This window comes from Capricornis sumatraensis, chromosome 5, assembly GCF_032405125.1.
Source record: "Capricornis sumatraensis isolate serow.1 chromosome 5, serow.2, whole genome shotgun sequence".
NCBI classification, from domain to species: domain Eukaryota; kingdom Metazoa; phylum Chordata; class Mammalia; order Artiodactyla; family Bovidae; genus Capricornis; species Capricornis sumatraensis.
In genome coordinates this window covers 109,701,067-109,726,125 of record NC_091073.1, presented here as the reverse complement: position 1 = coordinate 109,726,125, position 25,059 = coordinate 109,701,067, and the positions used below count along the sequence as shown (strand labels likewise).

General features: G+C 41.8%; 1 protein-coding gene across 1 annotated transcript in view; it reads right to left on the bottom strand.

Moving 5' to 3' along the window:
* Positions 1–2,365: 2,365 nt before the first annotated feature.
* MGAM (maltase-glucoamylase) overlaps positions 2,366–25,059 on the bottom strand; it is a 96,553-nt gene continuing 73,859 nt past the window's right edge. Inside the window, exons 34-48 of the mRNA XM_068973043.1 lie at positions 24,965–25,027; positions 19,930–20,064; positions 19,375–19,462; positions 18,407–18,545; positions 17,098–17,231; positions 16,948–16,982; positions 16,501–16,617; positions 15,034–15,182; positions 14,378–14,462; positions 13,403–13,459; positions 9,227–9,351; positions 7,672–7,760; positions 6,312–6,361; positions 5,181–5,351; positions 2,366–3,374 (exon numbers count right to left, since the gene is read on the bottom strand). Coding sequence (XP_068829144.1) covers positions 3,291–3,374; positions 5,181–5,351; positions 6,312–6,361; positions 7,672–7,760; positions 9,227–9,351; positions 13,403–13,459; positions 14,378–14,462; positions 15,034–15,182; positions 16,501–16,617; positions 16,948–16,982; positions 17,098–17,231; positions 18,407–18,545; positions 19,375–19,462; positions 19,930–20,064; positions 24,965–25,027 — 1,521 coding nt within the window. The 3' untranslated portion in view covers positions 2,366–3,290. The remainder of the gene's footprint in view (positions 3,375–5,180; positions 5,352–6,311; positions 6,362–7,671; positions 7,761–9,226; positions 9,352–13,402; positions 13,460–14,377; positions 14,463–15,033; positions 15,183–16,500; positions 16,618–16,947; positions 16,983–17,097; positions 17,232–18,406; positions 18,546–19,374; positions 19,463–19,929; positions 20,065–24,964; positions 25,028–25,059) is intronic.

Here is a 25,059-nt window from a genome sequence, read left to right as displayed (position 1 = left end):
AATACCTCTGCTCCAGAGAGACAAACTAAAGGAGACCCAAATACCCCACTGATCTCCTTTTCCAGAGCTGTTCAGAATCTTTCTAATTCTAGACTAAATGTCTTCATGTCCATATGCCTGCTTAAAACCCAAAAGGACGAATGAATTCGAGAGAAGGTGACAGACCAAGGCTTGGGAACTCTTGCAACAGTCACAGTTACACAGGGTCTGAGTTGCTGAACCGAAGTCTGGGAAGCTGGCATGCCTTAAGTTCAAGAGGTTCTTGAACTGGTGTCCCCAGAACTCCAAAAGGTACAACTTAGGCAGCTGTAAACATAGATGGGGAAAATATATCTTTTTTCATCAATTTCTAACTGAAATTCCTTAGATTATGAATGGAGGCAGTGGGACACAGTAATTTTACTAGTGCGCAGGAGTTTTTCAAAAACAGAATCAACAATATTTTCATGTCACATTAAGAAACTGTAGTAAATATCTCAAAATATTGTTCAAGCTGCTCATCACATTGAAGCTTTGACATTATTAGACCCACAGTTAAATCTTGTTATTTAATGTTATAATTTTAAAACACGTCGTGTATTACTATATTAAACTTTTAAAACATTTTGCAGAAGTATATTTTATTAAAATGAAGGCTTCTCCAGTGGCTCACCAGTAAAGAATCCATCCACAATGCAGGAGATACAGGTTTGATCCCTGGGTTGGGAAGATCCTCTAGAGAAGGGAATGGCTACACACTCCAATATTCTTGCCTGGAGAATCCCATGGACAGAGGAGCCTGGCAGGCTACAGTCCATGGGGCCGCAAAGAGTCGGACACGAATGAGTGACTGAACACACATTTTAATATAATAAGATTCTTTTCCAACAGTGTGCATTAAACTTTATGCATTTAAGAACATCACTCTCGGGAGGGGTTCCACAGGTATCACTAGACTGCCGAGAGGGTCCTTGACTCTATAAATGTTGTCAGCCCTTCCATGCCTCACTCAGAAACTTGGCAACCAGGACTCTCTAGTCAGAAATGTTCTTGAGCATTTTGTAGCAGCCAGAGCCAATTTCTACCAATATGTCCTTGATGATAACATGAAATATTTCTCAAATACCAAGTAAATAAGTGTTTCCTTCTGGTAGCCTCCCTGGGTTTATCATAGGATAGCTGACAAGTTTCCCACCTTTTTGATCAAGGGGTCCCTGTGGCTATATTTCCATGTTTCACTAGTTGCCTAAATTCATGCAAGCCCTCATCCAAAAGCTCTTTATTTTGATAATTAGAACACTAAGTCAGTTTAATAATGTTATCTTTCTGTAGCCTTATGGAGGCACAGACACATGAGTATACAAGTATAATCTGGCTTTCTGGCATCAAAAAGAAAGAAAGAAAGAAAGGGGAAAGGTGGGAGTGATAAATTAGGAGTAGGGTCATTAACAGATACATACTACTGTATAAAATAGATAAGCAGCAAGGATTTACTATAGACATGTTCTCTGAGTGGAAACAGTATTCAGTATCTTATAATAACCTATAATGGAAAATAATCTGAAAAATATATATCTATGTATTAACATATACATATATAGCTGAATTCCAGTACTCTTGCCTGGGAAATCCCATGGATGGAGGAGCCTGGTGGGCTGCAGTCCACGGGGTCGCGAAAAGTCGGACACGACTGAGCTACTTCACTTTCACTTTTCACTTTCATGCATTGGAGAAGGAAATGGCAACCCACTCCAGTGTTCTTGCCTGGAGAATCCTAGGGACGGGGGAGCCTGGTGGGCTGCCATCTATGGGGTCACACAGAGTCGAACACGACTGAAGCGACTTAGTAGGAGCATATAGCTGAATTACTTTGATGTACAACTGAAATTAACACAATATTGTAAATCAACTATCCATCAATTTTTAAAAGAAAAGAAATTAAAAAGACATAGAAAAGTAAACACTATCTCCAATATACTCATTTTCAAGTAACACTTAAATATCTTTGTTAAACATTAGTATGCAATTTCTTTATTCCCAAATTCTAACCATCTAGTGTTTTAATCAATAACCATTTCAAATTCTGTTTTTTTCCAGGGTTGATATGTTACCAAACATAGTAATTTTTATGACGATTAAAACAACAATCATCCAAGTACACTCTCCCACAAACCTAAACCTTAAGAGAAACCCATGCCGGAGACACAAGGAAAAGGGTGGATAATCACAGGTCTGTTCATTCCATTGATGAATTAGCCTGCAGGCACTCTGATGCCAAAGAGAACAAGACCAGTTCACAAGGGTTGGCTGAATAAGAAGTCTTAATACCAAAGTGAGATTACCCATGGTCAAATTACCACAGAACTCAAAATCTCTTGTTAATCTGATCATTTATTTTCCTTTGGCGTATAAATTGCATGCATCTGTGTGAACTGTGGTTATGTACATTAGGCACAGAATAGAGAAATAAGATTTACACATTTCAAAGCATACCACAGTAAAAAAAAAAAATAAGTTACTTTTTACATTCAAACTCCTTCCTTCAACTTTGCATGCTCAAATCTCACCCCAGCCCTATTCCCTTGTGCTAAGAATTTCCTCCAAACTCCTCCTCTTGCTTTCAAATGAATTGGCTCTTCCTTCCTCCTTCCAATGAGGCCACTATTCTTCATGTTTTTGCGTAATCCTCTTACTTGTCATGATCACTTTTGTCCTTATCACCTGCTGTCTCTCATCTTTCCTACTTATCTTCCCTGCATTGGCCTTTTCTTCCCTTTGGATCATGCTCTTGGCATACTATCCCATCTCCTTATAACCACCTGGCAGATGTTCTTTCTGGATTATTTTGTGTGTGTGTGGTGTTAGTTAACTCCAGGACCTGACCTGTCCTGGAAAGCTGTAGCTTGTATATTTAGCAAGAGTGGGCCCATCGCCTAATTACACACATATACACATGCGCACATGCTTCATCATGGACCCAGTGCATCTTCAGTCGATATGTGATGAGCCATCAGTACCATACTAATCACATGGAGACATCGAGATAACCCACAGCTTTCCACACCGCCCTCCAGCCTACTCCACAGGGCTAAACCACAGACCAAGCAAAACAAAACTAAGAAAATATTTTCACCATACTGGGTATAAACTGATTAGCAACACAAAATAATTTTATGAGCATGAAGCATTGGTTTGGCCAAAAAAGTAGGTTCAAGTTTTTCTGTAACATCTTGAGGAAAAACCTGAACGAAGTTTTTTGGCCAACCGAATATACAAGTAGTTTCAAAGCCATTTGAAGTTAGGATCTTGCTCTAAAAATTCAGTGTGCTTCTCCATGTCAATGAAGTGAAATTATGTAGGCTGATATTTCTGCTGGTCACATCAATATTTAACACCTGTTGGGAATCAAAGAAAAAGTATTGGACATCTGGTAATGGAAGTTTCCTGCAGTTGAACAAAACAGATAGAAGCCAGTGGTCCACAGACACTTTCACAAGTCATTGCCTCACTTCCAGACCACCCTCAGATTTTCAGGTGAGCAGGGTGTTTCTTAAGCCCTTAGAGTACAAAAATCATTCAGTGACAGGGAAAAGATGACAAGACCCTAAGTAATGGAACACACAACCACTGCATAGAAGCAATTGCGCAGACAAACCGGAGAAAATGTTCTCATTTCCATTACTCAGAGCTCTCTTTTCATTTCCCACTTCTCCCTCATAGTGCCTTGATTATTGTCCAGTAAGAGTCGATATTTCAGCATTTTTTTCTAGGCAAATACTTTCCATAGTTTCACCACACATGCAGCAGTCAGCTTGTGTGTCGGTAACAAACTTGGGCAAAGTCCTTTATAAGCTCTTGGTAGAGTTGGGGAAGTTGGTTGACAAGAAAACCACAAACATGAGGAAACAAGGCCTTGTAATTAGGAAGGATTATGAGAGAAAGAGTTCTGTGCAAAGCAAGAAGCAAGCACATAAGGAAAGAGCCCATTTACCATGAGGCTAGGTATTAGGACCACTATACTGCAGTAATTCCACGGTGCAGATTTTTCACATATTTAATATTCATGAAATCAAGATCTGTTCTACCATCAACAGCCTAGGAATTACTGTGAACAAGTAGCTCGCCTGACGACTGTTGGTCTGTGCGTGTGTGAACTTCATTGTTATTCCTGGTATTATGAATGGATGGACTGCAAACTACTTCAAGATTATTTCAGAAATGAATATAATCTTGGCTGACAGTAAAACCAAGAAAATGCTATGATGAAAACTTGTATAAAGCATATAAGTGGCTTTGGAGAAAATTTCATAGGCAGCAGTGAAAGAATTTTCACGAAATGATATATCACCAATACCTCTGATAATAGAGAGGAAATACCTTAACCAATTCCATGCCACATAGTCTCCTGTTAAAATAATAAAGTAATTTAGATATTAACATAGAAATTTAAATTAAATATTTTGTGTAAGTTATTTAATTATGAAATTAAGTATTTAATTTACTTAATTGTTAAATATTAAATCAAATATTTAATTTAAATTGTAATTTAAAGTAAATTAAAATTTTACATAGAAATTTAAGTTGAAGAGAATGTGTGATACAAATTGGTTATGTTTAATATCTCCTCACATTCAGATTTTACCTCTTTTAAATTATTAATACTTTGATGCAGATGTCTCAGTGTCCATGTGTCTCCACCCAACATTTTCCTCTGTAGTATCATATTAAAATGATAAAAATCTCTGTTTAAAGGAGTTTTGTAAAGCTTCTGTACTTTTAAAATAGAAGTTTTAAGTGAGAGGAAAGCATTGTCTCATACTTTTGTGATCTTATTTTCTTTCTTTGTGGCACATGAAAAAATGTAGCAACCTTCAACTGATGGATGTCTTATCACTGATGAAAGGCTACTGCTGTTTGAAAGGTTAAAGCTGTTTGAGAAGTAGATCAAAGACAAGGTTTCCTTAAGTTTGCAGACAGGAGGACATACATGACAGACAAGGATCCAGACCTTCAATTCCAGATGATGACAAACTCTGAACTTTCCCTTTATTTCTATGTTGTCCACCCAGATACCCTGAACACAGAGGGATTCCAGAAAGGCTTTGCAGGAGAGGGTGTTGTTGGGAATGGGAGCGGGCAGGAATTGCACTCGATAGCTCAGGGCTAGGAAATACCATTTGGACTTTGAACTGGTCACAAACCTGTGTTGTAGAGTTGTAGGAGAAGGTGGGTGTTATAACCACACCACTCACAGAGATGCTGACCCTGGAAATGGAGTCACTGCCCACTCCCCAGACCTCAAAGTAGCCCAGTCTCAAAGGGTTTGTATCACTGATGTATTTGTTGAAAATTATATGACTCTGCATCGTATTCTGTCAATTGGAGACAAAAGAAACAAGAGGAGGGGGGAAAAAAAAACAAAATTTGTTCAATTTCTTACAATCTCTTTTAGGCACAAATGTAGAGCATGAAATAAGACAATTAAAAGAGTCCCCACCTTGTGACCTTGGACAGTGAGACCATGGATTTAACATTCTGCCTCCTATCGCCAGCTACCACCCACCTTTGCACTGGTTAAATACCAGTAAGGTTTCTAGAGTCACTCCAACTCTAAGAAGACAAAGAATCTCAGCTAGCAGGAACCTTTATATCCTGCATGTGGAGAAGTAACAAAGCATGCCAATCATTCCAAGGCAACATAGGAACAAGGGCTAGAAAACATCAAAATGGTCTGCCCATCTTGCTTGGTGAATTGGACTAAGTTACTGATGAAATATGAGTGTGTTTAATCACAGAAAACTTCCTGGGAGCACTTGACATGTCTATCTGAAGTCTAGAGAAAGGGTAAGATGCAAATTAGGGTTAGGACTCTTGAGAGTCCCTTGGACTGCAAGGAGAACCAATCCATCCTAAAGGAGATCAGTCCTGGGTGTTCAAGGGAAGGACTGATGTTGAAGCTGAAACTCCAATACTTTGGCCACCTGATGAGCTGACTCATTTGAAAAGACCCTGAGGCTGGGAAAGATTGAGGGCAGGAGGAGAAGGGGACAACAGAGGATGAGGTGGTTGGATGGCATCACCAACTCAATGGACACAGATTTGGGTAAACTCTGGGAGTTGGTGATGTACAGGGAGGCCCGGCGTGCTGCAGGTTCATGGGGTCACATAGAGTTGGACACGATTGAGCAACTGAACTGAACTGAACTGAAGATGCAAATTAGGAAGGTGAACAGTAAAGGAATTCTAAGTGATGATGTGTATCCTACGATGCCCAGCGCCCTAGCAAGCTGGCAGAACTCTACTTTCACCCTCATAGTCCCAGCCACACTCACCTGGCTGACTGAAAAGTGGGCCAGGTAATAGTGTCCTTTCTCATAGGTATCTGCAAACAAACAACAAAGTAAGCATGACCTGGAACTGCACCCTAGAATTCTAATGGCTTACCTATCTTGGTTGGAAAAGTAGGGATGTTTTTTGTTTGTGATCTTTCTAAATTTTATTTTTCTTCTTTACAGACTTTCATTTTGAGGGATGAGTCAGAATCTGCCCCCAACCTCAGTTTACACAGACTGTCTGAAACAAGTGTATACAGATGCCTTGGTCTAACAGAGGTCCCTCCTATAAAGGCGTTTTCTAACATCGCTCTTAATCCTCTTCTCTCTTTTGTGATTCCCAACTTCTTGGTAGTCACCTTGGAATTCCCAAATTTCTTCTGTAGAGACACATATATGCACACACATGCATGCACACCCACATCACAAACACCAAGACTGGTGTACAATTGGTCGGTTAATCTTGAGTGGTTTTAGGCAATTTTTTAAAATGCAGTCTCCAGAGAAAAGACTTCTTTGTTCTTATCCTTAATTTATGCCACAGGTCCAGGGAGAATATCTTTAAGGGTGGACTAGCCAAAGCCTTACTATTACAGGTACTCCCACACACACACCCTAACTCTGTGGCTTCCTCCCTCTTCCCTAAATGCTTCCCTCTTTCGGAGCTCCTTATCACTCAGTCAGAAGGCATTGCCTATCCTCTAGAACTGTGCTGTCTGAGATAGCAGCCACTAGACAAATGTAGCTATTTAAATTTAAATTAATTACAATCAAATAAAATTTAAGCTTCAGTTGCTCAGATACTCTTGTCACATTCTAAGTGCTCAGCAGTCACATATGCCTAATTGCTACCATGTTGGACAACCCAGATATAGATCATTCCATTGTTGCAGAAAGTCCTATTGGACATCCCTGGGCATAGAAATAACAATGGTACTTGAGACATCCTTCTGAGAGTTTACTAATTCCTGTAAAAGTCTTAATAGAAACCCCCTCTTCTGAATAATCACAAAGCTGATAGAAGCATTGCTTTTCTTAGTGGAACACATAATTAGGGAATTGCCTTTGAATATAAACTATATATGCAAGTATAGCTCAGTTGGCTGCAAAGAAACTTTCCCTACAGCTCCTTATACTGTTCTTTTTCACAATGGATTAGGACAACTAGATAATGGTGAGAGATTCTGAACTAAGCTTCATATAGATGAGGCACAAAGATCATGTATTATACACTTAGAGCAACAAATGACTATATTTTAAAATGCACAATTGTCTTAACACATAAAAGGAAATAGCAGCTCTATAAGATATTCAGGAACCTGGTATTGACATGAAGGAATTGGAGGCAGCCCTTACTCACCAATGCTTTGCCCATCATCCCAGAAGAGCCAGCCTTCAGCAGTCCCCTCATCATCCAAGGCGACCTTGAAACCTAAGAATTTCTGACGGCTGCAGTGAGGTAGGAAAGAGACATTGGATAAAAACAAAGCCACAGCCACAAACCAAGCATTTTCATAGAAACAAAAAGGAAGAGCTTCAAAATGTAAAGACTGGATACTAGGATTCTGGAGCCTTGGGGTCTATTTCTAGTTCTGACTCCATAAGCTGGACAATTTCATGTCAGGAATGAATGAATGAATCAGGGGGAATTTTAAGGCTCTATAAGTTCACAGGAGTTCTACAGTGTCTACAAAGAACTACAAGTAAATGCACTGGTTTCCTTTCTTTCCCCACTGTGAGGAAAGCCTAGTGTTTCAATCTTTCTTCCTTCACGACCTGATCTCCACATGTACAGTGAAGTTCTGCTTACAGATGTCCTAAGTTCTTCAGTTTTTAACTGAATTTTTGCAATCAAATCAATAGGGCTTCAGGAATTTTAATTTGACATCAGATAGACATGGATTTTAGTCTCTGTTCAACTACTTACTATATGACTCTAAGTTAATCATTTAACCTCCTGAAGCTTCTCGTTGCTTATCTGCAAAATGGGGATGATAACAGTACTTATACCAAGGGCTTAGTTTTCCTTTTGTTAGGAAAAATAGAAAATCTCTAAATAGAAGTCTCCATATTAGTACAGTTCTAGGCACAGAGCAAGCATTCACCTGATGTCAACTATTATCAATTATTATATGGGTCTAGAATATATAGGTTATACATTAGGCCTAGAATTTTTAAACCTTGCATATAAGGGATCTCAGCCTCAGTTTCCATCTGGCTTACACAAGTTTTTAGCAATAATATTCTTAGCAAAGAGACAATTATGATCCAGATGGTCTTTTAAGGTTTTTTTAATGTGGACCATTTTTAAAGTCTTTATTGAATTTGTTACAGTATTCCTTCTGTTTCACATTTTGGTTTTTTGACCACAAGACATGTGGGACCTTAGCTGCCTCACCAGGGATCAAACCCGAACTCCCTGCATTGTGGGGTAAAGTCAAATCACTGGACCACCAAGGAGTCCCTGGTGGCGATGGTGGTTTAGTTGCTAAACCAGCTAGACTGTAGCAATCCCGTGGACTGTAGCATGCCAGGCTCCTGGGTAGTCTTTTAAAACTAGCATGAACCATGGGTGCTCCTATTTGACTTCCATTTCAAATGTCACTATTTAAACCTGACACGTCACCCACTTAGATCTCAAACAGCTGTTAATTAAGAATTGTTTGAAGAGTACAAAATCCAAAAAAGGCTAAAATCCACACAAGCAAGCAAGCAAACAAAAATGTTTACTGTTGGGTTAGCCAAAAAGTTCATTCAAATTTTTCCATACCATCTTATGGAAAAACCCAAATGAACTTTTTGGCCAGCCCCGTTAAAGTGCTTTTGGGCCTGAGGGTACAGTTTACAGATTGGTGGGCTTCACCAGGATCTGAGTTAACAGGCGTGGAAAGGAGAAATCTGGGGCCCTTGTTCACCTTAAGTGGGTGTTCTGTGCAGGCTCTTGCCAGGGCAGGACGTAGCCCCCACGGACATGAAGATTAATGTGGTCAAGGGGCGCCGGCAAGGACTTCCACTCACCCGTCGATTGGATGTCCACACCCTGTGGGCGAGAAGAAGGTCAGGGATGATAAGGGAACGCCTCTGTCTGGACAATGATCTACAAGCCATCTTGTCCACGCTCGGGACCTGCTGCTGTCTGGCCTCGGTTATCACGCTTTTCCACACTCACCACCTGCTGTGTGGGCTCCAGGCTGCCCGGACATGAGGTCAGGATCTCAGCCATAGCTGCCTCTCACCCTAGGCTCACTCCGCATCTGTTTCTTTATCCAGCCGCACTGCCAGAGGAGGCTGAGTGATCCCTTAATTTTATTCGGCTCCTGACTCACTCCCCACAACATGTCCAGACCTTCCCTTTGCTCGGTCCCCACTCTGCTTCCATCTCCCTCCACTGCCCCATGCCCTGCTCCCGCCAACTTCACTAACACCTTTGACTCCGACTCGACAGAAATCATTAAAGTGAACGGACCTGCTTCACAGATCTGTTTCACTTCTAGATCTTGCCCCATATGTGACAGGGAGCAGTGGCTCTCACCCCAAGCCATGAATCTCAATTCCTTCCTAACATGTTCTCAAGCTGGAGCCCAGCTTCTCATATTCAGCACTATGGACATTCTGGGCCAGCTAACTCCGTTGTGGGGGCTGTTCCATGCTTTCTGGATGTTGACCAATGTCCATCCCCTGGAGACCAGCAGCCTCTCCCCTACCTTCCACCACATTGTGACAATCAAAAATATCCCCAGGCTTGGCCAGTGTCCCCTGGTAGGCAAGTCCTCCCATCTGAGAATCGCCACTTTAGAGGTAAGGAGCAAAGCTACCATTTCTTCACTTTTGGCCGGTCCCTGACGTTCATTCTATACAGATTTGGTCTCTATCACATTCCCTGGGTCAGACTGTTTCATGGGTGGCCTCAGGACTCCAGAGTCTACAGAACTTAATACAAATTCCAGCCCATATCTCTGGGCTTCTTCAATTTCCTCACTGATATCATGAGAAAAGTGAATTATATGCTCTCTAATGAGAATTTATTCCAATATCTTATGAATACTGGACTGATGGTTCTACCTTCAAGTGAAACTTGACACCTGTAAAACTGTCAAAGTTATCTTCTTACCAAATTCTTTATTTCTTTCGATGTTTTTTATTTTTCACTCTACCACACATTGTGGCTACATAGGATATGATACCTTCTCATGATTTCCTTTCTAGCACCTGATGAGTCACAAGTTTGTTTACTTTCCTTGAAATCATTTCTGACTGGGCTCACCTAAAAAGTGCCTGTTAAAATATCCATAAAGATATGACTGTAAGGTCAAATCTTAAAGCAGCACTATTAAAATAAGAATAGACAACTTAACATGACTTTGCTCAGGAGAATTCTCACCAACCGCATAATCACTGAATATGACTGAAAAACACTGGTTTTAAAATCCAATATATAGTCTACACTGTAAACAAACAAAATGGCCACAAGTGAAGTAGATAAAAACTGATTCACACACACACTATATGCTCTCAGTCTTAACTAAAATAGGTAATCAGTAAGACAAGTCAGAATAGTTCCATGCTTCTCCGTGTCCCAGTAGTTTACAAATGGTAATGCCCAATACGAGAGAAAGGAAAGAGGGGCGGATAGCAGCCAACATCACGGCCTGTGCAGCCACACAGGCACGGCCAAGACCGGCAAAAACTCTGCGAAGAGCTACCAACTGCTGATTCTGCAGCTTGTTTCCAGAATCCGAGAGTCTGAGTAGATGGAGGTCCAGCTTTGGCAGAAGTGCACCAGCCTGTCCTGCCTCAAGATACCTGCCCCTTCATCAAACAGGTGGGGCCTGAAGATCAAGAGTAAGCACGCCATGCTGCTTTTGCAGTCAGATGAGCCCAGAAGGGAGAGTGGGGGATGAGAGTCCACAACTACCAAGGCAGCAATGAGGAAGAGTCACGATCCCCGGGAAGTGGGAGCCACCAAGGTAGGGAGCTAGGAGTCCTACATTCTTTGCCTACCCTTCCCTCAAGCAATTGCTCACTCCCAGTTCCTCTGGACAAGCAGCAGAGAAACTGTGCAAAAATGGGAGCTCTCAAAACAAATGGGCCTTCTTATTTTTTCTTTTCCTGCTTTCCATCTCTTTGCCTATCTGTTCTACTTTCTGGGTAATTTCCTAGATTGTACCTTATAATTTCCTTTTAAGCAACATTCCTGCATCATGCCTTTAATTTGCAAGGATTGCTTTGTGAGTATATCTTGTTTAAAAGCATGCTTTCTTATTTTAGGCATATCTTCTCATCTTTCTGAGGAAACAAATTTTCTAGTTAACTTCTTAATAACATATGTACAGAAAATTATACAAATAACAAGTATACAGCTCAATAAAGTTTAACCAAGTGAACACACCCATGAAACCACCACCTAGATCAATGACTACTACCAGCATCTCAAATGGCTCTCTCCTCCCCTCTCATAATAATCACCACACCAGAGGCAGCAACGTTTCTGATTTTTATCATTTTTGCCTGGTTTTAAACTTGTATTTCATAAATTGTATCTGGCTATTTGTGCTCAAGGCTATGTTTGTGATATTTATTATCTTTATTTGTGTAGCAACACTTTATTAGTATCTAGTTTTAAAAATAGAATACAATCTACTTATCCATTTTACTGTTGATGGACATTTGGCTTATTTCCAGTTTTTTGCTCTTTTACAAATCTTGCTGCTATGAAATATTCTTGGACTTTTTTGGTAAAATATATACACTCTAGGAATAAATCTGTAACATTATCATTTCTTCCCAGATATACATTAGGAGCCTGGGAGGCTGCAGTCCATGGGGTCGCAAAGAGTCGGACACAACTGAGAGACTTCACTTTCGCTTTTCACTTTCATGCATTGGAGAAGGCAATGGCAACCCACTCCAATGTTCTTGCCTTGAGAATCCCAGGGAGGAGCCTGGTTGGCTGCCGTCTATGGGGTCGCACAGAGTCGGACATGACTGAAGTGACTTAGCAGCAGCACCACCATACATTAACATATACATAGTTATATAATTAATTGGTATATATTAATTATACAATTGATTTATAATAAAGTGATATATATGACATATTAATTACATAATTAAATAACATAATTATATATGGTTACTAATATATAATTATATAATGAAGTAGGTATTAATTATACAGTTAGTATATAATAGATAGTGATATACTATCTAATATATGTTACTTCAAGTTTGCTTTTATTTTCTGAATTGACAATATTATTTTAATGTAATCTGGGAGAATATAAAAAAATAACAATCAAAAGCATTTCTGAAAAAGGATGATGACATATTGATCTGTCATATTATACATATTTACAAAACCCTAAAAAATCTACCAAAATGCAAAAAAGGATCAAAGTCTGACTTCTCTGTATCCCAGCAAAAGGTCCCTGCTGGAAGTTTCTGTGAAACACTCTGTTTCCCCAGCTGAGTCTCTGGGGTTCAGACTAGCCTGGAAAAGTTGTATGATGGAGAAGGTTGAGCTCCTTCCTTATTTCTAAATGCAGTTACATTACACCATCTCGCAGGAGTCAGGCCTTATACTTCTATGTACCTTTTGTACACTGCCAAGGACCTTGCTAATCTTAGAAAGTACATTCAACAACCCTTTGGGCATCTCTATTATAGAAGGAGGTATGTAAAAAGACAGAGAGGAAAAGGCTTCTAATACTTATGAACTTCCAGCCTAACAGGGAGGATATAAATAAAAGCCATAGTTTCCAGCACAACTTCAAGCATTTTTCTAGTGTCTGCAATATACAGCACTGTGAAAAGCGGTGGTGTAAGGAAAGAGACAAAGTAACAAAGAACACCCACCGAAAGCCAGGAACTGCAGCAGATGCCTTTATGCACTTCACAACAGCTCTGTGAGGAAAGTGGCCTTTCCCACGTGGAGGTGAGAAAACTGAGTCCACAAGGGTAAAACTGCCTCGTTCAAGAGCACACAGCAAGTGGGCTACAGAGCCAGAATTTGACCTGAGGTCTGTCAGAGTCTGAAGACTGGGAGTGCTATCGTTTCCCCAGGTTCTATAGAGGCAATCAGAAAAACTTACCGTATAGTAATCATACCAGCGGGCTTTAGGGAAATATGCAGTGACATCTCTAGCATTCTAAAATTAAACAAAAATAAGGCGTGAGTGCAGTAGGCTCAGCTAGGGAGGGCAGAGTAACCCATTTGCATAGTAGAGGAGCCAAAGCAATAGTAATGGCCTTGACCCACAGACCTCCCCTCTCTAGAGGTCACTGGTGTTGGGAGTGGTTTCCTTCCCTGCCCTCTTCTCAAACTGGAAGATTTGCCTAACCAAAAGTGGTGGCTTCTGTAAAACCCTTTGGGATCCGGAACTTACAGAGGAAAAAAAAAAAAAAAAATCATCATTTGCCTATAAGCTTATCCCATACCCTCTTCAAAGAGACAAACTGAGGTTGGGTCTAGAGCAGAAAAGAAAAAGAAAAAGAAAAATTGCAGGTTTATGGACATCAATACTTCAGAAATTATGATTAGTGCAATAAGTTTTGGAGAAAATCCATTTAACTGATATTTTAATCAGAAGCCTAATCATAGATAAAAGAAGTAAAGAAATGGCTGCCTGGGGACCTCTTTTGGAGGAAGGGAAGGGCTGGCCAGTGATGACATTATACACATTGCTGCAAAAAATTCTTCTGAAAAGTTTTGCTTTAACAGTGACAGAGGGTAGGAAGGATTTCTTTGTATTAATAGTACTGCCCCCACCTGACTCCTACTCATTTCAATTAAAGAAGAAACAATTATATCTTCAAGTATATCAGAGGGTTCTTTTCCTTCTCGACTGTTCAATGAATCACAACTTGATATGCTGATTTTAAAGACGAGGGAGCTGAAGACCAGGACATCTAAGTGAAGGACTTCAGTTCAGAGGGAGAAGAGACAAAGGCAGACGAAGGATGAGAAAGCACCTCTCAGGACCCCAATCCAATGAGGCCTCTGCTTCGTAACTAGTCTCTGGCCACACGGTCGGGACCCCCTATTCATCAGAGGCCTCCATACTCACAGCCTCCAGGACAGGGCTGACCAGGAAGGCTGGGCCCAGCAGGAACTGACTGTCTATAGTCCAGGTCACCCGGTCTGACACAAACCTGGGGAGGGAAACCGAGGTATCACAGTTAGGACCCCCTCTACAAGGGCCCAGGTCAAGGCCTTGAGGAAACTCCTCAAATTCAGACCTAAGTTGGAAATCCAGCTGCATTCTATGCCGTCTTTATTCTTTCCCTACGTCTACCTTAATCAGACACATCTTCACTTTCTACATGCCATGCTCTTCAAACCCAGAAATGGCTGGGTTTAGACATGTTCCCCGCTATCAGTATCTCCAACTTCTTAAACTTCAGTGCAAGAATGGTCTTTGTTCCTCAGATATCCCCCTGGAATACCATCTTTTATGATGTGAGCTACTACAAATGCCCAAATTAGAAAGAAATTATTCTATGTTGCATTGTCTATCATGTTGAATTTTTTAAAATATTCAGTAGCCTTTTATCAAAGAGTGAAGGTGTGACTGACACCATGCTTAAAAGAGTCATAATGTATGGTCTGTGCCTAGAGAGCTTTTGGCAAAGACAGTCATGTCTTTAATTTGGAAGAATTCTGCAATAGCTACTATATAGAAGGAAATTATCACAGTCACTGGGATCCTGGCTGGACACTCACTCATGAAGGAGAGGCCGCACGACGGTGCTGCCCTCTGTGCTGGCCTTGTGCATCAGGGTGTAGAAATACGGCAACAGGGCGTATCTGGTCTCCAGGACACTCTTGGAGATTGTCACGAAGGTAGAATTCCAGGACACGGGGTCTTGCCTCTAAGGAGAGAAAAAAGAGTATTCAGTGCTTAGGGGAGCTAGGGGACTTAAAGAGGTCACTGCATGGTTAGTCCAAATAAAGATCACACACAGCTAAACCAACAATGACTACAGATGAGGCTCAGCGAGTATGTTTAAGAGACTGAAAGAAATCACTGAAGCCTTCCCAGGACAGTTGAAAAACTTTCTCATAAGAAATTGGGCTGGGGGTGGGAGGTACACATCTGGTACAATGCCCAAAGCAAAAGAATAATCTGAAGAACATTGAGGAATATGATTCATTGAAACGTGAAGATTCTTTCATGTATCTGTTGGCTATTTGTATATCTTTTTTTGGAAAACTGTCTATTCCGTTCCTCTGCCCATTTTTAATTCAGATTGCAGGATGGACAGAGATGGATTGTCAGTCAAAGAATAAAAACTTCTTGTTAGAAGTTAAATATTTCTGGTGATTAAATGTACAGCATGGTGCCTATAACTAATGACTGTTGTTCAATTGCTAAGTCGTGTCCAGTTCTTTGAGACCCCATGGACTGCCACACACCTGTCCTCTTCCCTGTCCTTCACTATCTCCCAGAGTTTGCTCAATACTTAGTTTTATATATAGTTAACAATACTATATAATAAGGGCTTCCCTGGTAACTTAGTGGTCAAAGAATTAGCCTGCCACTGCAGGAGACATGGAGTCAGTCCCTGGGTCAGGAAGACCCCCTGAAGGAGGAAATGGCAACCCACTCCAGTATTCTTGCCTGGGAAATCTCAAGGACAGAGGATCCTGGAGGGCTGCAGTCCATGCAATTACAGTCAGACATTATTTAGTGATTAAACAACAACAACACTGCATTATAAACTTGAAAGTTGCTAAGAGTATAGATGTTAAATGTTCTCACCACAAAAAAGGAATGGTAATTATGTGAAGTGATTGAGGCGTTAACTGACCCTACTGTGGTAATAATTTCATAATATGTTTCAAGTTTTTTTTTTTAAAGGAACATAAGCGTTTAATGGTTTATAAGATGTCCTTGGGGAATATAAACAACATCGTGTGCTATGTCTGACGCTTTGCAACCCTATAGACTATAGCTTGCCAAGCTCCTCTGTCTGTGGAATTTTCCAGGAGAGATACTGGAATGGGTTGCCATTTCCTTTTCCAGGGGAGCTTCCCGACCCAGGAATTGAACCTTCATCTCTTGCATCTCGTGCATTGGCAGGCAGAGTCTTTACCACTGCACCACCTGGGAAGCCTATACATTACTTGTAGTTCAAATGGGAGTCTGTGTTCCTGGTGAACTTTTGAGCTCTGAGCTTAATGTCCTACCCTGGTCCCAATGGTATTGTGATTCCTTGCGAAGGGGTAGAAGGCCCCTAGTTGCATCCAGCGAGCACACATTTCATATTCAGCATCTTGAAAGAATCCACAAATATCTGCTCCTGTCTGAAACAAGATAGAACAAAATGGGCCAGTTAATGATTTCTGAAAGATGTCACCATCTGCATCATGATCAGGAGTGATCCCAAGGACACCACAGGGACTTCCCTGGTGGTCTAGTGGTTAGAGTTCCCCCTTGCAATGCAGGTGACAAGTGTTCGATCCCTGCTCGGGGAACTAAGATCCCACAAGTTACAGAACAACTAAGCCCACGTGCCACAACTACCACGTCAGTGTGCTGCAATGAGAGACCCCACATGCCGCAACTAACATCTGAGGCAACCAAATAAATAAATAAATACTTTTTTTCTAAAAAGAACAGAAAAGGACACTTACGTAGGATATACCAAAGAGACTAAACTCCATCATGCCTGCAAGAGAACCATGGCTGGGTCAGACGAGGCACTCATGACCTGCCTCCTCCTCCCTCCCCAGAGAATCCTTGATCCAAGATCCTGACTCCGCTCCCGCCAGCAGCCCACACACCAATGATTGACTTCTTCAGCTGGTCCCACGCGGCCGTGTTGTCGCCCAGCCAGTGTCCTCCCCAGCGGCCAGAAGAGGGGAAAGTGGAGCGAGTGATGACAATCCCTCGCTGTCCCGTCACCTCCTGCACGGCTCTGCTCGGAGAGGGACAAGGGCATGACTTAGGGCAGAGCAGGGGAGGAAAGCCCCAGAGCTCCTGAGCCTACGGCTCAAGGACAAAGCATCTCATGCGTCCCAGAAGGGAATATGGAAAACCAGGTCATGAGGTCCCGACTGACTGATTCCAGGAGATGAAGATAATATCAAAACTTGTGCCTTTATATGGTATTTTACAATGTTTTATAAAAACTACAGAACATAATAGACTCACTGGATCACCTAAAAATAATAGCTAGTCACTGAATCTTGCTATCTATTTACTTAATACTCAGTTTAATATACTGGGGAAAGAAGAAGGTGAATTCCTGTATAAAGTTTTCCTTAGGATAATTCTTATTAAGCATGGACTGAGCACACAAAATGAGGCAGGGATAATCCAGTAGAACACCAGTTGGCTAGCCAACAGGAATGACAAAATCAATCAATCAATCAATCCCAATAGAGCTGAGTCACTTCTGAAGTCAAGGAAAGAGACACCCAGTCCTCTGTGTTCCCTTCTAATAGCTAAAGTTACTATAGCATCATCCACACCCTGTGATGATTGCCTGTGTCTCCGTGTGTGTTTCCTCCATGAGGACTATTAGCCTTTCACCAGCACGACCAGCTCTTATTTAAATCTGTCCTCCTCACTAGGATCACAGGATGTGGCTACATGCTCATGAGTGTTTAATGCTGGGTTGGCAAAAGTGTCCATTGGGGTTTTTCTATACGATGTTACAGAAAAACCCAAACTTTAAGGCCAACCCAATAAGTGAGAATTGCTATAGAGGTATAATTAAAATCTACCCAACTCTTGATGCAAAGAAACCAACTTCAATGGAAGAACCTGAAGAACCAACTTATTGGAAAAGACCCTGATGCTGGGAAGGACTGAAGGCAGGAGGAGAAGGGGACAACAGAGGATGAGACGGTTGGATGGCATCACTGACGTGATGGACATGAGTTTGACTAGACTCCAGGAGCTGGTGATGGACAGGGAAGCCTGGTGTGCTGCAGTCCATTGGGTCTCAAAGAGTCAGACACAAGTGAGCGATTGAACTGACTGACTGAACTCTTGGAAGAGGGAATGAAAGGAGGAGCAGGGTAGCTTCCCCAGTCCCAGGTTGTCCCCTCAGGCTGTCCCCATTGGAGAAGGGCAATGACGACTCACTCGTATGTGGGTCTGGTCTGGGCCCACCCGTAGAGGCTGTGCACGTCGTAGTGGCGCACCGGTGAGCCGTCAGGCAGGACCTGCTGGCTCTCCATGCACAGGGTCTTGCTGCTCAGGCCCAGGTCCCTGGACTCCAAATCTGAGGAGAAAGATCTAGCGATGTGACATTGACCCCTGCCTGATCCTGTTTAGCCTTGACCTCGCTTCATGGGATTGAAGCAAGGCAGTGTCTGGCTCTTAAGTCTAAGCTGACCTCTGCATGGGTCCCTCTTCTCCCCAGCGTCCTGGAAATGTGCCTGGCTCTTAGTTACAGTGGCACCTGCAGGTGTTGTCAGCATCCAGGACCCCGGAGGAGAAAGCAGTGGTGTGCATAGGACACAGCTGTCAAACACAGACAGGCTCCAACCAAGCTTCTAGCATGTACATTATTTCATGTAATACTTCTCATGATTCTTTGAAGAAGATGTCATGATCCTCCCTTTACAGTTTAAAAAACTGAGATTTGGAAAGAGCAAGTCATCTGCTGAAGCTCATACCACTCATAGAGAAAATAATAATTGGATCCAAGACATGAACACAAGGACAGTGTCAAAGTCACCGTCTCCATGGTAAGGGGAGGGAGCGTGCCCACCCACTGGTGACACAACCAGTTCCTGGGAAGGGACTCATGTGAGCCTGTGGAAGTAAGACACTGAGCCATAGGGTCTGTTGGAGACATTACCACTGTCGAGTGTTTTCTGAAAAAACTGAGAAATGCACTCAAAGGGGCCAATAACTTGCCCACACCCAACTGGGTAAAGTTCTCAGGAATGCACTTGTCACTTTGCCACCCCCTCCACCCTCCTGCAAAACAGAGCATCAGTCAGGATGTCCCTGAGCATCAGGGCAAATGCCAGGCTGCTGGGCTCTGGCAGGGCTCACTCCCTGTACCCATGAAGCTGCCAGCAGAGAAGGCCAAGGGTCCTCACGTGGCATATAGGGAGGGTTGTTCAGAGTGGCATTCTTGCAGCCTGGAAGGACTGCTCCATTCACGAAGCTCGCTGGTTCGTTCATATCCTAGAAATATCAAACCCGGAAATACTTTACTTTTAAAAAGAGTTACATCCTGTCAACCCAGAGACAAAGAAGCAGAGAGTATATTGTTCACCATCCAATAGTTCCATAGATACAAGCCCAGGGAGATTCATCAAATCCAGCTTGAGAAAAATCAGGGAAACCCTACAGAATGACTGGCTAGAGGATTTGAAAAAACTCTCACTGAGGGTGTAAAGTAGGCTCGGTTCCAAGGAATTCCTGGTTATCACCTTGGACTTTTATAACCAAAACTTCAGACAAGGCACAAGCTAAGAGGCGTATCAGAGTGGGCCGGTCCTGACTGGAAGAGCTGCAGTCTGATGCGTTCAAAGTCTTTCCTGGATGACTATTACCTCTTCGGATTAAAGGTCAGGGATACATATGCTGAGGCACGCAGAGATAGAAACGCAACTGTCCCCATGTACACAGACACAAACGTGCACACTTACAATCCACAAGCCATCGAACTTCAAGCTCTTCTCTGGCTCCCGTGGATTGGTGTACAGTTCTTTCAACTCCCTCTTCCACCATGCGATGGTTGAATTACGGAAAAAGTCTGGAAAGGCCACAAATGCCCGGTATTTCTGTAAGAAGGAAATATAATTTATTTGTCCCAAATAAATATATTAGACAGAAAACTGGCATTTCCTGAAACTTAACTTACAAAACCCATACTGTGTGGTGATAGTTAATCCAAACAGAGCTTAAGGAATGCTCTTAGCTTATTTGAAATACAATGAATGCAAAGAATAGAACTGAGCACAAATGAATGAAACCCCTTCTTATCATCCGGAAAGCGTTCATGGACTGTTTTCCTCTTTGATTCAACATGAATGGTAGCTACCAACACCCTGAACTCCCTGTTTCATCTGTTAGATACCCACTCCTCAACCTCCATCCTGAAGTTTCCTAAGCTCTCCTCAAATACAAAGCATGAGCCAGGGAGACTGCAGCTTGAAGGGGGCAGAGAGCAGATGTATTATCGACAGGTTGGAAAGAAACATCCAGGTGATTCTCCCCTATTTCATTCTCGGGAGGAAAAGGCTGTAAGAGGTAAGGCTGCATTTTATTACATTAAACTATCTAACCGATATGTATCTGGGTTTTCTATGGTTTCAGAGTCACCTGAAAAGTTCAGTGTCAAATACCTAGGCTTTAAATGTGCATATTATTTCATGTAATTCTTATCCTAATTCTATGAAGAAGGATTAATTGTGTGTCAACTAAATTGGAAGAATTTAAAGAGAAAGTGTCAACTCCCCTTTCTCATCTTTTCAAATGATAAAAACAGTGTCTTTATTTTAACCTGGAAAATGGACCCAAGGTATAACTCCAGAACTATAACCCTTTGGAGAGGAAGGCCCTCGTTGACCCTTGTATTCCCCCACCACACTGAGCTTAGAAACTGCATAATTGTGAATTCATTCCACTTAACAACAGCAAATCTTCATAAATTTCTACATAACTATGATGCTTGTTATGGACCCTTATGGCCCTTTGTATGTCTTAGTAAATCGGTTCTTCTGTGTTCATCAGTGCATTTCAAGAGTTAAAATAATAATATATAATTTATAATTAAATAATTTAATAATAAATAATAATAAAATAAATAATAAATAATTGCCACTAAACAATGCTGGTGGCAAGGTTGTGGGTGGCGTGGGAACAACAGGAAGAGGACTTGGACTGGGGGACTTCCAGTTCTGATACAAAGCAGATAATAGGCAAGTGGAAAACCAACGTCTAGATAAAAGACCACAAGGAACAGCAAGAAGAAAACACAAAGATGGACCAGCGCACAGGGATCCAGCTCGCAGAGAGCATCAAGGTGTTGAGTCGCATCACTGAGCATCTTGTGGAGGGCAAGCATGTCAAGAAGGCCTTTTTTGTTAGAAAATGGAGGTAGGAATATAGAAACAACAAAACAGAACCTTTCACCAGAAACAGAGAGCTCCAGCTCAGGTAGAGGAGGAAAGTGGAGGATTAGCGTAGACAGAGTCAACACCAGTCGCATCTGAGAGATAACTGAATCTCGAATGAGACACAAGTGAGCAATTTGACCATTTTGATTTATGAACCCCACTAAAGGGGCTCTTGCCCATGAAATGAAGACAATTCTGCTGTTCTCCAAGGTCCTAGTTCTACCTCATTCCAGTCTGTGTTCCACTCTTGCTTCATTGCTTCTGCAATGCTATTTCCCCTCATCCTCAATCCATGACGTACCCACCTGGCCCCATTTCTTAGCAGGTAAACGAAAACAACAACTGGTTAAAAAAAAAAAAATAGACACATAGATCAGTGGAACAGAATAGAAAAGCCCAGAAATAAACCAATGCATATGCAGTCAATTAATCTTTGACAAGGATGCAAAGAGTGTAAATGGGGAAAGGTAGCCTTCTATTAACAGTGTTAGAAAAACATGAAGAGAATTCTCTGGTGGTCCAGTGGTTAAGACTCCATGCTTCCACTGCTGGGGGCCTGGATTCAACCCCCTAAGATCCTACAAACTGGGTAGAGTGGGCAAAATAGAGAAAAGAAAATTGTGGATATCCACATGCAAAAGAATGGAACCGGGGCTTCCCTTGTGGCTCAGTGGTAAAGAATGCAATGAATGTCAGTGCAGAAGACACTTGTTTGGTTCCTGATCCGGGAGGATCCCACTTGCTTAGGAGGAACTAAGACCATGTGGCACAACTATTGAGGCTGTACTCTAGAGCTCAGGAGCTGCAATTACTGAAGCCCGCATGCCCGGAGCCCATGCTCCACAATAAGCGAAGTCACCACAATGAGAAGCCCGAGCATCACGACTAGAGAGTGGCCCCCGCTTGTCCCAACTAGAGAAAAGCCTGTGCAGTGACGAAGACCCAGCACAGCCAAAAATAAAATGAAAAAAGAATGAAACTGGACTCCTATCTTATACTGCTCATAAAGTGAAAGTGAAAGTGAAGTCGCTCAGTCGTGCCCGACTCTGCTCCTCTGTCCATGGGATTCTCTAGACAAGAATACTGGAGTGGGTTGCCATTTCCTTCTCCAGGGATCTTCCCGACCCAGGGATTGACCCCAGATCTCCCGCATTGCAGGCAGACGCTTTAACCTCTGAGCCACCAGGGAAGCTCTAAAACTTAATTCAAAATGAATTAAACATTTAAAAGTAAGACCTGAAACCATAAAACTTCTAGAAGAGAACACAGGAAAAAGTTCCTTGACACGGGTCTTGGCAATGACATTTTGGATTTGACAATACCGAAAGCACGAGCAACAAAAGAAAATTAAGTGAAATACATCAAATAAAAAGCTTCTCCACAGAAAACAATCAACAAAATGAAAAAGCAGCCTACAGAACAGCAGAAAATATTTAACAGGCAAATACTCAATGAGTTGATATTTTAAATACATATGGAGGTTATAAAACTCAATAACAAGGAAAATAACCCACAAATAAATTGATTTAAAAATGGACAAAGGACCTAAGCAGACATAGTTGGAAAGAAGGCCTACAAATGGCCAACAGATACATGAAAAGGTTCTTAATTTCACTAATCATCAAGGAAATGCAAATTAAAACCACAATGATGAGCTGTTTTGACAGCTTTTATGAAAAAGATGACAGATAACAAGTGTTGGCGAGCACGTGAAGAAAAGGGACTCCTTGGACACTGCTGGTGGGAATATAAACTGGTATAGCCAGAAAATATATACAGAAAACACTATGGAGTTCCCTCAAAAACTTAAAAATAGAACTACCAAGTGATCCAGCAATCCTATTTCTGGGTATATCCTCTAAAGGAAGCAAAATTAGTATCTTGAAGAGATATGTCCCATGTTCACTGAAGCATTACTTACAATAGCCAAGATGTTGAAATAACCTAAGTGTCTGCCCACAAATGAATGGATAAAGAACATGTGGTATGTATGTGTGTGTGTATACAGTGGAATATCATTCAGCTATGACAAAGAAGGAAAACTTGCCATTTGCAATAACATGGATAAACCTAGAAGGCATTATTCTAAGTTAAATAAGCCAGATAGAGAAAAACGAACACTGTATGATCTCACATATGTGGAATCGGAGAAAAACAAGTTGAACTCATAGAAACAGAGAGTAGAATAGTGATTAACAGGTGCGAGGAGGTGGGGAAATGAGGAGATGCTGGTTAAAGGTTGCAAGCCTTCATTTATCAGATGAATGAGTTCCTGGACCTGATATCCAATGTGGTGATTATAGTTAATAATACTGTATTGTATACTTAAACGGTGCTAAGAGAGTAGGTTCTCCCCACACACATACACAAATGGCAACTATCTGAAATGATGGATGTGTTAATTAACCTGATTCTGGTAATCATTTCATGATATACATGTATATCAAATGATCACATTGTACACTTTACATACATACAATTTTATTTTTCAATTATACCTCAGTTCAGCTGGAGGAAAATACAAAAAACTAAAATAAGTAAGTAAAAGTCAAGGAGCCCATGACCCTGAACTTCTCTGGCAGACTCCTATGTCCATGTGGCCTGCCTGGACCACCAATCTTCAAGTGATCTTCTGTGAGAAACAACAGAGATTGCAGGATGCTAGGTTCTCTCCCTCCTCATCTGAGATCCATGATAAGTGAGAACCTGCTCCCAGGAGAGAGCAAGCGTTAACATAGGGCTAGAAACTTGGAGATAAGATCAGAGTTGAGGGACATCCCTGGTGGTCCAGTGGTTGAGAATCTGCCTGCCAATGCAGGGTACACAGGTTTGATCACTGGTCCTGGAAGATCCCACATGCCGTGGAGCAACTAAACCTGCATGCCACAACTTCTGAAGGCCACATGCCTAGAGCCCATGCTTTGCAACAAGAGCAGCCAATGCAGTGAGGAGCCCGTGCGCCACAACTAGAGAGTAGCCCCCGCTCACAATTAGAGAAAGCCTACGCGCAGCAACAAAGACCCAGCACAGCAAAAGAAAGAAAAAGAAATCAAAGCTGAGAAACCTAAGGAAAGATGGGGGGATTCATAAGAGTGAAGATGGAGAAGTCTACCCCCCAAAAGAGAGATGTACCAATCAGTAAAGACAGGGGTGAGAGACTGTTTGAAAAGGATACTCAGAGCAAAAACTGCAAAAGGAACAATAAATATACTAATTCAGTCAAAAGACAGCGTTTCTTAGAGGTTTCATTCAGTGGAAATTTCCTGGATGTTTATAATCTGAGAGTCATGGAGTGGAAATCATCACTCTGTCACCTGAAACCATGGACACAAGTAATTTAAGATCTCTGAATCTTAGTTATGCAAAGCATAAAAATACCTACCTCCCACCTGGGGTAAACTATTGCATGCAAAGCGACTGGCACAGAGAGATGCACAGGCCACGTTCCCTGTGTGAGTTTCCTCATCCCGCCCGTGCTCATGGCACAGGGATGCCCAGCATCCTAAGCACGGTGGTACCTTCTTGACATCCCTGATCCCCCACATCCACACAAGCCCCTTACCTCCACTTGACTGTCCCAGTCTAGAGAACTGTTTATTACCACATCAGGAAAATCAGGCCAGACCTGGGAAGAGAAGCATATTTTAAAGCAATGCA